The sequence below is a fragment of the Amphiura filiformis genome, chromosome 14, assembly GCF_039555335.1.
Source record: "Amphiura filiformis chromosome 14, Afil_fr2py, whole genome shotgun sequence".
NCBI classification, from domain to species: domain Eukaryota; kingdom Metazoa; phylum Echinodermata; class Ophiuroidea; order Amphilepidida; family Amphiuridae; genus Amphiura; species Amphiura filiformis.
Window position 1 is genome coordinate 16,781,455 of NC_092641.1, and position 15,079 is coordinate 16,796,533.

General features: G+C 36.4%; 1 protein-coding gene across 1 annotated transcript; it reads right to left on the bottom strand.

The window, feature by feature from the left end:
* Positions 1-2,465: 2,465 nt before the first annotated feature.
* On the bottom strand, positions 2,466-4,280 carry LOC140168952 (uncharacterized). The gene is made up of 3 exons (XM_072192262.1): positions 4,132-4,280; positions 3,820-3,898; positions 2,466-3,124 (listed from the first exon to the last, which is right to left on the bottom strand). Exons 1-3 carry the CDS (start codon positions 4,265-4,267, stop codon positions 2,557-2,559), a joined length of 783 nt encoding a protein of 260 aa, XP_072048363.1. The 5' UTR covers positions 4,268-4,280; the 3' UTR covers positions 2,466-2,556.
* Positions 4,281-15,079: the final 10,799 nt, after the last annotated feature.

Sequence of the window (15,079 nt, forward strand, 5' to 3'; positions counted from 1 at the left end):
ATTGATTTGGAGATATAGGCATACAAAGGAAATAATTGTTTCCTGTTGTTTTGGAAACTCTTTAATTGCTCATTTCTTTGAAACTGGTTGTTAAATTTCGGGGTTTTCTGCAACATGCAGCTTTATAAATGCTTTTTACTATCCCATTAGTAACTCAAATTTAATATTTCGAGTTCCGACTGATTTTGCTTGATCGCATCACATAATGTAAGGGCACGGTCACCGGCCCCAATCCTAATATACACAAACAATATAGTATTATTGCTAGTAATAGTTACTGCACAAACCAGATGTTGGATGGTGAGTTGGCTTGATCAACCATCCTTCCTCTTTAATGCATTCAAATTAATTTAATCAAGATGAAGCGTTTTAAAAGCATCCGTATGAATTTTTCACTCCCTTTTATAAACTATACACGTATTTATGAATGTGTTATTATCATTAATTTATTATTTATCTAATTCCATCCTTATTTACGTATAACTTGATCTGATGCATAAGAATGGAAAACGGGAAATGAGAAGCAAACAAAAAGGCTCTAAATTGTTATTGTCCGGTTCGTTGAAAAACAGGAAGGAAATAATTATTTCAAGTAAAAGCATACAACATTTCGAAATGTTTGGCTACAAACAATTCTCTTATAAACGCATCTATGCAAAGTTTCTATGGTCTGTCTAGCATCCCTCCAGGAAAGTTGAGAAAAGATCTGCAGATCTTGAAGCTAGCCCAGAAGCGTGGTCAGGATGATAGCTTTGTTTGTTCCCGCGCCCACCGTCCTTGTAGACCAGCGTCTTCCTAGAAGACACTTTGCAACCCAATCCACAGATCTGCCATTGGAGTAAACTCTTTCTAGTCACTCCTACTGAATAGCAAAGTGCTGGGATAAAGAATGGGATGCATTATCCTCCAACCCGAAGTTATTCATCATCTAATCCAAGTTTGGGTCCTCCCAGTGAATATAAATAGGACCAGGACTGGAGTCGGACGCACCAAACAATGTGTTGTAATTCAAAAAAAGGAGCACATCTGTAACAACGCATAACGTAACAAAAACGCATAACATAACAGAGCCATTCCATGTCAACTCCAGGGATTACCCACTTTGTCTGATTATTCGCTTTAATTTGTGTCGTTAGTTTTTTGTACTTGTGTAAAGATTGGTGAATGAATATGTTTAAATGCATTCTTCATGTTCTTTTACCATATTTTGTACTTTGTTCTCAAAATTTCAATAAATGACTTCGGGAGAGCGTGGCGCTATGGTTAGGGTACTTGCCTTTAGTGCATGAGGTCCCGGGTTCAATTCCCGGCGGTGGCGATTTGCTGGGATATTGACTTGGAAAAAAGTCTGAAATTAATTGGCAATTAAATTCAGACTTCCGCTCTCCCCATGGTTCATTTAGAATTGGGTAAATGAATCATGAAAGTACTCCGTCCTTCGGAGGGGACGTTATGCCGTCGGTCCCGTGTGCAGAGAGCCATACCTGTACATGTATTTCGCAGCCAGTTTCGAAAAGAGTAGGGTGTTAACCCCTGACTGTTCCCAATCCGTCCCGGTGTTCCAATGGACCCCAATGGAAATAAGCTTCAATAGAGGCTTTCTTGGGTTATCCAGGGTTGTCAAAATCCGAACAAATCAAATCAAAAAATTGTCTGATGATATATTTCTATAGATGAGTGTTCTATCTCAGTTTTATTTGGTTTCTCTCCATCTTTTATCATTTTCCTCTTGTTTTCGTTTCATTCTACTCATTCCTTTACTTCTTTTGCCATGGTCTGATTTTTTTCTCCTTTTTTCAATTTTCTATGTTGTGTCTTCTGTTTATGTTTTATACTGCTTCTGTTTCTAATGAACCTTGTTCTTGCTCATCTTCTTTTTCCTCGTCCTCGTCATCCGCATTCCCCTTCTCCTCCAACTCTTTTTTTCCCGTTCTACTTTAAAAAAAACACCAACATTCATTAAAACATGTTATATATACATTAATCATAATATTATTACCATTGTGATATATAAAATAGTAATTACATTATTACTAATCAAAATTAAATGTTAAAATCAAATATTAACATTACCATGCAATGGAGTAAAATACTTTACAGAATGTACATGCATTGAGACAACCATATACATTATAATTACGCGTAATGCACAAATATTACATACATATATTTATTTTTCCTAATTAAAGATTAAATAACTGCACACACTGGTGTAGAACGTATTGTCAAAATATATATAATTCCATACAGATGTTTGAAAGATTTTGCAACGAAATTACTTGAAGCGCGGTCTTTCTCCTCGTCATTCTGTCAATCATATGACGTCATCAGTGAAGGTTATCCTGATGGTACACAAGATACCATCACAGCATCACCATCTGCTGAAGACGCTAGTCGAACTAGGTGAGCGAAAAATAGTGTAGTGTTGAAGTTAAACTCTTTAATCATTTTATCTACCACTACGTATGAATATCCACTCGTATAATATTTCACATTTTTAAATTAAGCTTTGCGGAAATTTTCATTAACCATTTTGATCCATGTTACTCATATTTATTATTTCCCTGCTGCGTAGATGATATTGTCTGCCCACCCTTCATTCTGACCACCCCGTTGATCATCATTGTCTGTAGTAGCATAGATAGAATTGTCCATCCACCCTTCGGTTTCCCTATCAGCTTTCAAATTTCCTACATCGTCACTCTGATTGTCTTTGTTAACAACTTCGTATGTAGGTACTTCGTCGTTGGTATTCCTCTTCAAAGTTGCACTGTCCGGCTCCATTTTCTTCTCATTTTCATTCTTGTTAACAACTGCATATTCTGGCATATCTTTGTTGACAATCGCATATTCTGGCATAGATTCTTCTTTGTCCTCACCGTCTTTATTCACCATTTCGCATGTAGATATATTTGTGTCATTATTCAAAGTTGCATTTTCCGATGTCTCCGTTTCATCTTCTTCTTTATGAACCACTGCATATTCGGGCATAGATTCCTTCATATCTTTGTGAACCACTGCATATTCTGGCATTTCTTCTCCCTTGCTTTCTAGTGGAATAATTTGAAGACCGTTTTCATCTGACTGTTTTCGCACATTGGTATTTTTGTTTGAACTGTTACGTCTGCAATAGAGAAGGCGCAAATAACCAATGATTAGTTTTAATGTAATATAAACATGCCCTGACAATTTCGACTGACACAGGAGCATAACCAACTGTTCTTTCGGGAAGTCGGGACGAAGAGATTGAACATTATTGCAAAATAAGGACAAGGACAAATTCCTCAATGACGGGAATTCCCTTCTGAATAACCAGACAGGCTGTACGCCGGTTTGAGACATGTGGGTAAACATCATTAGGTTTTTTGTTATTGCTTTTGTTTTAGATTCCAGTAGCTCTTATATCTATTTAATTGAACGCAAATCCCATACACAGAAGATAGATCCATCCAAAACATATTGGGGATGTATTGTATAGGCTTACAGTGACCAATATGGTCAAAAAGTGAATACACCAACCTGTTGGCCAAAAAACATCTAAGAATGTGTAAACAAGGTTTCTGGTCCAATGCCCAGATGTGTATGTCAAGGGAGAGTCGACATGGTAACGCGGATCCCCACACATGACAGAACTAACAACCAGCAACCCTGCTTTTCGGCGTTTCGGTTTGAAGTCCCTCAGACCTCCGACACGCCTGCGCACCCCCCCATGTACAGGCATGGACACTCAACTTCACTCGGGTCTTTACTAAGGTCCCTGCTCAGTCCAACAAAACACAAGAGCCTTAGTGCTTCGATGACATTTGTATTCCTTATTACCTTTTCAGAAAACACACGAGGAATGTCAATATTATAATGATTATAAGAATAGCTGCAACTGCTCCTATAATTGCTCCTCCTGTAATGAAATAATAAAGTGTGAATAAGTGTGACAAGAAATAAAGAGATTTTGTCATTGTGGAACCATGCTGATTGGTGATGGTTGTTTAAGTGATGATTGTTTATATAGTTTTGACACATTTCCAATTTCAAAGTCATTGTGGAAACAGATTGTCGCGGCTTGAGAGTACAGACTTTAGTGTGGGTGGTAAAAGTTTCGGTATGGATGGCAAAAGTACAAGTGAGTCTTACCAGTAGAAGATTCGTTTTGGTTAGGAGAGGTTGTAGCCAAGTGCAATGTGGAAGATGATGAAGATGTAGCCATGGACCTGCCAGATGTAGCCATGGACCTGCTAGATGTAGCCATGGAACTGCCAGATGGTGACATCTCTGGTACCGGTGTCGTCGGTATATCTGTAAAGACATAAAGTTAAGCAATTCTAGCAGAGGTCGGACCCTATAAGGAAGAAGTACCGAATCAACCAGTATGTTGTTAAATATGTTATATTTCATTTTTTTGGGAAGAAAAGAACATAGAAAAGGAAATCGAACTGCAAATTAATTTTGGCGATCTAAATATACGCTGACGTAGTATGGATGGCGGATAGCTTCAAATATGGATGGCGGAAACCTTCAAAATACGCCTAAGAATACGCCTAAGAATACGTTTAACCTTAGACGTCTAAGATGCAATCTTAGACGTCTAAGATGCATTCTTAGGCGTCTAAGATGCAATCTTAGGCGTCTAAGAAATTCGCGGTAGACTTAAATCAACAAATCACAGGACCAGAAATCCCAAACATCCAATCATCTTAGGCGTATTCAATTATTTACCAATGAAATCTTAGACGCCTAAGATTTTACACGCCTAAGAATTCTTACACGTCTAAGATTGATATTTTAGTGATGGACGGTATCACCAATGTGATTTTCTCTGAGGACTTGCAGCAAAATTGATTAATTGGTTTGATTTTATTTTCGTTGGTTTGGTGTGCTGTTTTGGTGTGGCTATAGTAGTAGTCAGGTATTAATGTTGATGAGCATGATGACGACGATGATGATATGATGATGATGATGATGATGATTATGATGATGATGATGATGAAAATTAATACACAAACAACAAAGAGGAACAAACATGCCTAGCATATATTTATATACCTCCATGATTCTATTTTTAACATAGAAAATTTGACCTCTTGTCTTCTTGCACTTTGCAGATTGAAATTATGCATATCTGATCTCTTCAATTATAAAAGACGATTTGGCCTTGGCCTGGGGGCCTTGGCGAAAATATGTCACACGCTCTTCGAATTATAAAGACATAGTTGGTTGACCTTATAATGTGTGTGCAGTAATAACTTGACCTCTGAACGTATTGGATATAAACGCATCATACCCTACACCGTCAGGTTAACTTTCTTGTTGAATGGAGGTATCGAGGTCTCTTAACTGTGTATTTTGGCTCAGTCATAGCATACGTGTTAAGAAAAAACATACATGAAAAGTGAGCAGGGTGACACCATAGACACGGGCTCTTTGTTTAAACATTACAAGTAACATGAGTGGCAAACATTAATGTTTCATATTGCTTGCAACCCCCTCCCCCCAATCAATGTTGGAGCCAATACTAGTCCGTTCCTATCTCAGTATCAAAACAACATTGACTGGGTGGGTGCGGGGGTGAAAATTTCATACTAAATGTAATCCCCCATCACTGCCATCATCATCACCACCACGACTCTAATAATCATCTGACATCATTTGTACTATCCATCATCATCATCATCATCATAATCATAATCATCATCATCATCATTATCACCATCATTTACACTATAGCCACACAAATAGAAATCTTACATTAACTGCAAGTCATCAGAAAAACAAAATATTTAAAACAAATTAAAGTTTTATCAGTTTGCAACAACAACATCAACTGCTAGATTATGTTCAAATGAAAAAACCCATTATGTAAAAAAAAATACATTGTTCCGCCTGAATTGTCAAAAGTGGCTGAAAAGAACAAAACAATGGGCCATTGTGCCGAAAGGTGGAGAACATGTACCCTATCCTCCCACCCCATCACCCCTTTCTCTTTGGGATTGACGCGGGTGGATATGGAGAGAAAAGGAGTTTATTAAAAACACACCACCCAGCCATTGTTCGAAATATTCTCTAACGCACAGCGTCCGTTGTAGGTTTTGATCGAATTTGCGATACCGTCCATCACTAGTCACGGTCAAATGGTCAATCTTAGACGTGTAAGAATTCTTAGGCGTGTAAAATCTTAGGCGTCTAAGATTTCATTGGTCAATAATTGAATACGCCTAAGATGATTGGTTGTTTGGGATTTCTAGTCCTGTGATTCGTTGATTTAAGTCTACCGCGAATTTCTTAGACGCCTAAGAATGCATCTTAGACGTCTAAGATTGCATCTTAGACGTCTAAGGTTAGGCGTATTCTTAGGCGTATTCTTAGGCGTATTTTGAAGGTTTCCGCCGTCCATATTCAAAAGACATATACGTCTAACATTAGACGTCCAAGATACAATCTAAGATCTCCAAGATGCAATCTTAGACGTCCACGATGCAATTCGCGGAAGACTTAAATCAACTAATCACAGGGCCAGAAATCCCAAGCAGCTAATCATCTTAAGCGTATTTAATTATTGCCAAATGAAATCTTATATGTCATGATGTGGTGGATTAGTGCTGGACGGTATTACAGAAAGATCAATAAAAGACCTTAACGACTATTAGCAACTCGTAACCTATACTATATGCAGTGCATATAAAGTAGTATTTTTCCTAAATTACTTATGTAAGCCTAGAGAGTTGATTGGTTGACGTTCTAATGAGATTCCTTTGATAGTCTCAATTATTGATCCACGATCATGAATTAGCTCTATTAAGGTGGTACTACACCCCTTGATAAATTTGCGACTATTTTTGCATTTTTCTCAAAAAATAATAATACACTGGTAACAAAAGTTATGGATATTATAAGGGCAATGAATCCAGTTACTACATTGGAATTTCAGTGACTCAAGACAAGCGTTACGTTATTTATAATAAGGAAAGAGGTACCGCTAGAATGTACCTTATTTCTTAACATATATAATGAACCGCTTGATGTCTTGAATTACTGCAATTTCAGTGAAGTAATTGGATTCCTTGCCCCTATAATATTAATATACATAACTTTTGTTACCACTGTGTAGTTATTTTTTGAGAAAAATGCAAAATTAGTCACAAATTATCAGAGTGTAGTACCACCTTAAGTCCACATTTCAGTCAGTGTAGCGCCATCACTTTTTATTGGTATCATCTTGATTGTTCTAGATCATTCCATTGATTTACACTATATATGATTGTTTACTAGCAGTTTCCGTTGAATTTCGAGAACATTCCATGTACAAACAAATATAGATAATATCAAAACAAGTGAAAGCTAATGTCTGATGACAAAATACATAACTTAGATGAATATTATGGAATATTTTGGGACACATTTAAAGGAGCTAACTGATAGGGTCTCGGATGTGCTCAATAGAAAACGAAAAGCAAATAATACCAGTCAGACCACCTCCTGGCACCACTTCTCTCCAGCTAAAAAATAACCATTTGTAAGATATGCGATTGTTTTACACACGCCATCCAAAATACTGCTATCATGCCGTAGATATAAACAAGCATTATCTTGCGGGAAATAGGGCCTATCTAGAATGTAGAATCTTTATCAAGTAACAGCTAATTAGTATCTTAATTATGACTGTACATAAAAAATACTTACATTCACATCCGTAAAGCTCAAACTGAAGCTTGCAGTTGCCTTGACACGTGATTGGATAAATCGTTATTTCTGTTAGGTTGACTGGATTCTCAAATCTCTGAAATACCGGCGTGTCACCATCGGAATTGCCATCAAAAGTCTGATTTCAAGCATTGATGAAATAAGAGGTTAGAAATGAACTTTCTACATTTAGTATAATAATGTAAAAATGTATAATTGCACTTCATAATTCGTTATGATTTTTTGCAGATTGCCGTATAACACTTTACCATGTTACGCACAAAAATGATCCGTATCTCATTAGGCACGATACGACATTACCAATTTGAATGGAAAAGGGAACATTTCAAACGTGGCACATTTGGGATATTTCTTATTCAGGGCGATTCCCACCGGTTTTTAACATGTGACAGATCAACGCTCACTCGATGTGCTTATCGCGTGTTTCGAGAGAAAAGTCTATGTAAATCTCTGTCACTTCTGACATGCTCTCTTTTTTTTTTCAAATTTGTATAAGTTTGGAAAATAAAGTCAAATGAGGTATCAAAATACGCAAAATAACATTTTCTATCTATTGACAACTTTTCGTACTTTGGTTAGTTAGCTTTGGTGTATTTAATGTATTGCTTTTGTGTACGGATACATTTTGTGAGCAGTATGTAAACTATAAAGGCAAAAATCGGTAACGTCACTGTACTGCACTCTGTGCTTAAAGAGTATAACATTACTGACAGTTTATAATTGACCACAACGAAGGTGTCGCTGATATGGGTTGAATATTATCCACGGGTCTATGAGATACGATAGTGGTTGATCAGACAACAGGATGCTGATGAATTAAACAGTCAGTCAGGATATTAAAAGGTTAAACAAAAAAAAATTTTAAATCACAATGACGTTTTAACATTCGACCTCTTCTGCAGTGTAAGGTTACTTTATTTTTTAAATTTAGACGAAGAAAATCTAAAAGTTGAAAACTTAAAAAATTAAACTTGTTTTTATTTTTAGATGACGAAGAGCTAAGTAACACTTTTTTCTGTGTCCAATGAAAATGCAAAAGCAAAAAACAGAACAAACACCAATTGGCTAAATGTGCGATCTGATTAAATACAAACAGTTTTGGTTTTTATAATTTCTTGATTAAACAACGTTCCCGTCTTTATTATGAATTGGCAAATAATTGCTACATTTAATATGATTTTTATGAAAAAAGGAAATTGAATTTTAAAATATCTTTGTGTGGGCAGCCAACTGTTTCTTCTTTTCACAGGGGGTTTCAATTGTACAAATCGTCGAAATGTGCGTGCGCTTATGAAACCAAATGGTTTGTAATTTCAAACTGTATTAATACACAAAATGTCACAAACTTTGAATGTCATGATTTGATTAGAATTGTCAATTTAATATGAATAAAATCATGAAATATCAGCTTACTGTAATTCCGTTTTCATTTGTTATATTTAGCTGTTCTCCATCATCAATTCTGTATTTCACTTTGTATTCTATCACATATTTATCTCCAAAACGCTTTCCTTGCGTTGCTATAGTCGTCACAATCACATAATCATCAAAGCTAACTGTAATCGCTGGGTTGTGGTCTTCTTCAGTATTTCCCCAAGCGTCTCCACTAAAGAGACGCGCCTCAAGTTTATTCCCACCATCTTCTGTCACTGACAATTGGTTTTCCGTTATTTGTTCATCTACCATTCCCAATGGATCCCGACAACTTGCTGCTGTATTCATGACATATATAATGGGGTACAAAATAGCTTTATATGCTTAAAATATTTCATTTGATGTATTCAGCACTTGTATTTACTGACACGTTTTTTGTTGGTTACATGTTTTATATCGATATCTATACCAAATTCTCTACACTGTTCTATTTGGTGAAAAAAAGAATAGTCGGGCTCATCTCTATCAAGTACCGACATTCTCACCATGATGTCACTATGACTTGATATAGAGTAAGTGCATCATGGCATATTCGAAATATTTTGCTAGGAACACAAATCATAACAAACACATCGTACAAAATTTGCAATTTTACATTCAAAGTATGAAAAGAAAATCACTTTTCTAGTCCAAATCTAATTCTAAAATAACTATTTTCGTTAAAGGGGTAACCCTATCGGTTTAGGATATAGTCTAGTCGATTTGTGCTCCTTCGTCACTAAAGAAACCGTCGGCGACAACCTCATAGTACGTCTTTTCTGATTGGCTGAACATCAACTCACTAAACATGCTAAATAAATGAGTTAAATTTTGGCTGTCAATCAGCGCTGGGCTTCAGCGTATGCAGCGGTTGATGGACAGCTATGCGGCAAGCGTACATTTTGCGTTTGCGGTATCCACAAATAGTGGAGGGCCTATGATGTTTAGTGTCACTTACACATGTCACGTTTTAAAAAACAGTTTTATTTGGAATTTCATTTACCAATCAGCGATTGGTACTTCGGGGTTGTCGCCAGACGGTTTGTTTAGTGACGGAGGAACACAAACCGGCTGGGACCGAGACAATTTAGGATATGGATTCTCTTCAAACTTATATATACAATTAAATATCGTCCCCTTAATATGCATCTATGTGAGACAACGGGAAAATTTTCAGCGTAAATGTGAATAATTAGCATAATTAGCAAGCCGATTGCATGTCCCGATGGAAACAGGAAGTGTTTCGCCGTGGCACTGACAACCGGCTCACCCCTGTACACTTTTATACCGGTCACTCATACTAATTAATCTTAAATAACATTACATATCACTGCGCCCATTATCATTCTTGACAAGATAGCTCATGCTGTATTTATTTCGCTTAACTATTTCTTTATTTTTAGGTATATCGTGCACATTTTCAAAAATTTATGATTTTTCTTTGTTTTATTTTTAACTAATTCTTTAATGGGAGAAGGTGTTTTCATATTTTTTTCATAGTCCTCGTATCATGCTTGACAATAATAGGTCATGTTTTCTTATTTATTTCACCCATTATGTATTCTTAATGATTTTTTGGTTTATATCATTATAGCGCCATCTATAGTGTGATATTATTCGATTCATTTTTGTGGACGAATTGGTACTGGGGTGAAACCTTCCGAATTTATCCCTAGGAAATACATAGATTTGATAGAAAAATACGATTAATTTTATGCTAAACTTAAAAGTCGATTAGCCTCAACATACCTCATCCTCAAGGTTTGAGATCGACCACATTGTTCTAGAGTAAGCTGATAGGTCATTCATTCATTCATTCATTCATTCATTCATTCATTCATTTATGGTTTATTAACACAATGCATTGTAGCCCGCAGGCTAAATTACAGCAAAGTTTACATTAAAAGACATATATAATATACACAAAAAAGAATTATGACAAAATGCAAGTGAACAACAAAATAAATAAACAAAATATTGCAGCAAACCCTATAGCACAAACCATACGAAAGCAAACCAAGTTAATAATCCACCCCAAGAAATCCAACCCAGACTACTCACAAGCACACAACATTTGCACACCACAATCCACTTACAGCACACTGGAAGGGCACATAACCACTCACAACAGTTGCTCACACACACCACTCTGCATGACACTAGACACATCCTGAAATATAACACAATCAGAGTCCTCACACCAACAAAACTCACATATCATAGTCTATTCTCCCACCCCACCCCTATACTTTCAATACAACAATACAATAAGATAATATCAAGAATTTAAAAAAAAAATAAACACATCAATATAAAAACAGTTAGCCAGCAACATGATTAAAATTAGAGCACATTATTACATGAGTTCATTGAGCATATCGACAAAATAAGGAATTGCACTATTTTGAAACCGATTGGTTCTGCACTTGATTTTGTTAAAATGGTTTGCATTTCTCAGAGAATATTGCACTTTATCTTTGACTTTTAAAGGCAACCAGGCACTGAACTCATCTGACTTGTACATATCCATGGAAAATTTAACACACAGCATTTTTCGCCTTTCCTGAAGGCTGGTGAGGTTGCACAGTTCAAGAGCATGGTCATACGACAGATAATCTGGACCAAGAATGATCCTGAGGGCTCTTTTTTGCACCCTCTCTAGCATTAAGACCTGAATTTCGGTTATTCCTGCATTCCACAAAGGTACGGCATACTCTAATAAAGGACGCACATAACATCTGTAAATAGTAATCAAATCCTCAACAAAAAGGCTGAATTTCTTAAGCACTTTAAGCATGTACAACTTATTGCTACCCTTACGCTTGACTTGAGACAAATGAAGATCCCATTTCAAGTCGGAAGAAATTGTAACACCTAAAATTTTCACTTTGTCCACAATTGCCAAATTCTTGAAACACATTTGGACAGGTGCACTGTCAGGTGGGTTCTTCATAAAGGTAACATTCATGTTAACACACTTGTCAGGATTTAATTTCATATCATTTTGCTTTGCCCAGTCACAAAAACCATCTAGAACATTTTGCAAAGATTCAGTATCACCAATACGGGTTTTCTCAACAATTGTCATGTCATCAACATACTTTAAACTCAGAACCCGGCCATCGGTGACATTTGTGCGGACAGCTTCATTAAATTTGGCCAGAAAACCAAGAGGGCCAAACTTGGTACCCTGCGGAAGACCACCTTTTAGGGTAATAAACTCAGAGCTGTGATTTTGATAACGAACACACTGCATTCGTTCTTCTAAGAAACTGCACACACAAGGGATCACTGATGCACGAGTTCCCAAGTTAAGAAGGTCCTTTATGACGATATTATGATTGATAAGGTCAAAAGCCTTACTGAAGTCGGTTATGACAACTGAACACTTTGATTTCAATTGGTCCGTATGAGAACACAAATTGTTAACCAGTTTGACTAGATAATGTGAAGTTGAAACACCCTTGCGGTTACCAAATTGATTTGGGTCAAGATTGTGTTCAATATCCGACATAATCCATTCGGTGACAAATCCTCAGCTAACTTCTTGAAATGGTCAGTTAATGAGACCGGTCAGTCCAATTCGCTAAAATGATGGACAATTACTGTTAGCCCAAGTTATTTGATCGCTTATTTGAGTATTTATTGCACCGGGAAAATAGGTTAGGGGGTGGTATAGGAGTTAAAATTCTACATATGACTATCCACAGGGTTCGTTACCCTCCTCGCAAATAATTGATCTAGCCCTAAATTATCGAGCAACTAATATCTGGTTTTAAGGCTATAGTTAAATTTTGCACAAAAGCATTTTCAAATAAATGTACTATTGTACATAATTACCCTGCATATAAACACATTGATCTTCAATCGTACCTCTAGGCTTACATCCGTAAAGTTCAAATCGAAGAGGTAAACGACCACTACCATCACCTTGTCCATATACTATTAGAATTCTGATAGCCGTTGCACTTATTGGATTCGTCAGGTTATTACAAACAGGCTGATGTCCATCCGAAGTTGTGTTGTGTCCAAAAAAGACCTGTACATATCACATCATATAGATATATATCCTGAATTGTTTTCGAGTGTGGAAAGTGTTTATAGTCATAAATTTCTTACTCAAGGTTTCAAGGTTCACTCCCTAAACATGCTAAACTTTTGTTTCAGTAACACAATAAAACTCAGTACACATTTTTAAAGGAAAAAACTACCATTTTAACGTAACATAAATATACACTGTGTTGTTATATAAGGTATTGTGCCAAACACTATTGTGATAACGTACTGCATCCTAAAATCCATGTTACAATACATTCGGTTTATGTCTGAAAAATATGGCATGCTTCTGCGCTCAACTTGTGTTATTATAGGGGGACCAAAAAAGTCCTGAAATTTGATGCATACCCGAGTATTGTTTATGCTATGCATGAGACTTTTTATATATTAATTTGCATTAGGCGGAGGCGACCTATTTAATGTTAGCTTTGGACATTTAATTATTTTATTGATTTTTCACCCGGAATAAGTCAGTACATTTCTTTTGTTTTTATTTTCAAGAAATAAAGATTTTGTCCTGTCTAAATACACATTGAATTTTTAGGACATTATATCTTAAAAACTAGAAACGAATGCTAAACGAATTTTAGCTAATCGTCAGATGGATATAGGTAATTTGAAAAAATAATTAAATTATGAAAATAATTCATTCTTAACAGTTTTTGCAACCTGTCTTCAATCTTGTTTATGACTTAGAGGTGACTGTATTTACCATATGTTCATCAGTCCGTTTGTTACATTGTGCCAATCCGATTCAAAAGTATTCCAATTTATATTTTGTAACAAATTCGTCTTTATGCATGTCATCATTTCTTCCTTGTGTGGTCACAGCTGTTATATTAACTACATTCACAAAGCTGACTTGAAACCATTTTTCTGACTCAGTTCTGGATCGCCAAGAACCACCAAAATTGAGACGAGCTTTCCCTACGTTATTCGTGTCTGAAGAAGCTGACAACTGTCCATCTAATATCATGCCATTCTCCATCCCGAGTGCTTCTTGACAGTGAGATACTAGACATGTGGAATAAAAACAGTGGCAAGAAATATAATATAAAAAGTCTGGAATGATGACTGCTTTAAAAATGCTTACAATCACTGATTACGACAAATACCACGTCATATCAACAACTCTTAGTTATTGCAAGAGTGAATAAATGATATCTTATTGACCCCTGTACCCGCCTCTGTGAGAAATTTGGTTGCTGAACGCCTTAAAAGGGCATTTCGTGATCCACAGCCTCATCCCCCCACTTTTCTCAAAAAAAGTTGAGATTTTTATATCACTGGAATACTCTGGCTACATAATGTTTATGTACAAATATTTCTTGCAGATTAATTCGTTTAGCAAAGATATCGTGAAATTTGAATTTCGTTCTGGTGCACCAGAACGAAATTACAACGTATTGTCTATGGAGCAGTGTAATACACATAATCATGAATAACTCGCAAACGCAAAATCGGAATCAACTGAAATTTTGGGAATATGCTTTTTTCGTGGATATGTGCTGAAAAATGTCATTAAAAGAGGATGCTAGGATCACGATATACTCCTTTAATATACGATTTCGATAAGAATTTAATTTGGTTATTCTTTACCAAATATCTGCATCTGCATTTGGTTGCTACTGCGTAAACACCTGGTAGGTTATCTCACACGGAATTTAGCGCGTCAAGGAGTCGGAGGGCTAATTTTTGCTACTCGGTCGTTTGTGCAGTTTGTCGACGTCGATGGTCTGTAGCTGGTCCTTGAAGTTTTGTAGTGTTGGGGCGCATCATGGTCGGGTAAAACATTCCAGGTGGGTATAGTTCTTGGGTATAGTGATCTAAGGTAGCAGTTCTTGTTTGCAGAAACATGGGTGTAGATGAATATTCCAGCACTTTGTCGAGTCTTCGGTCTGGATGTCTGGTCTTG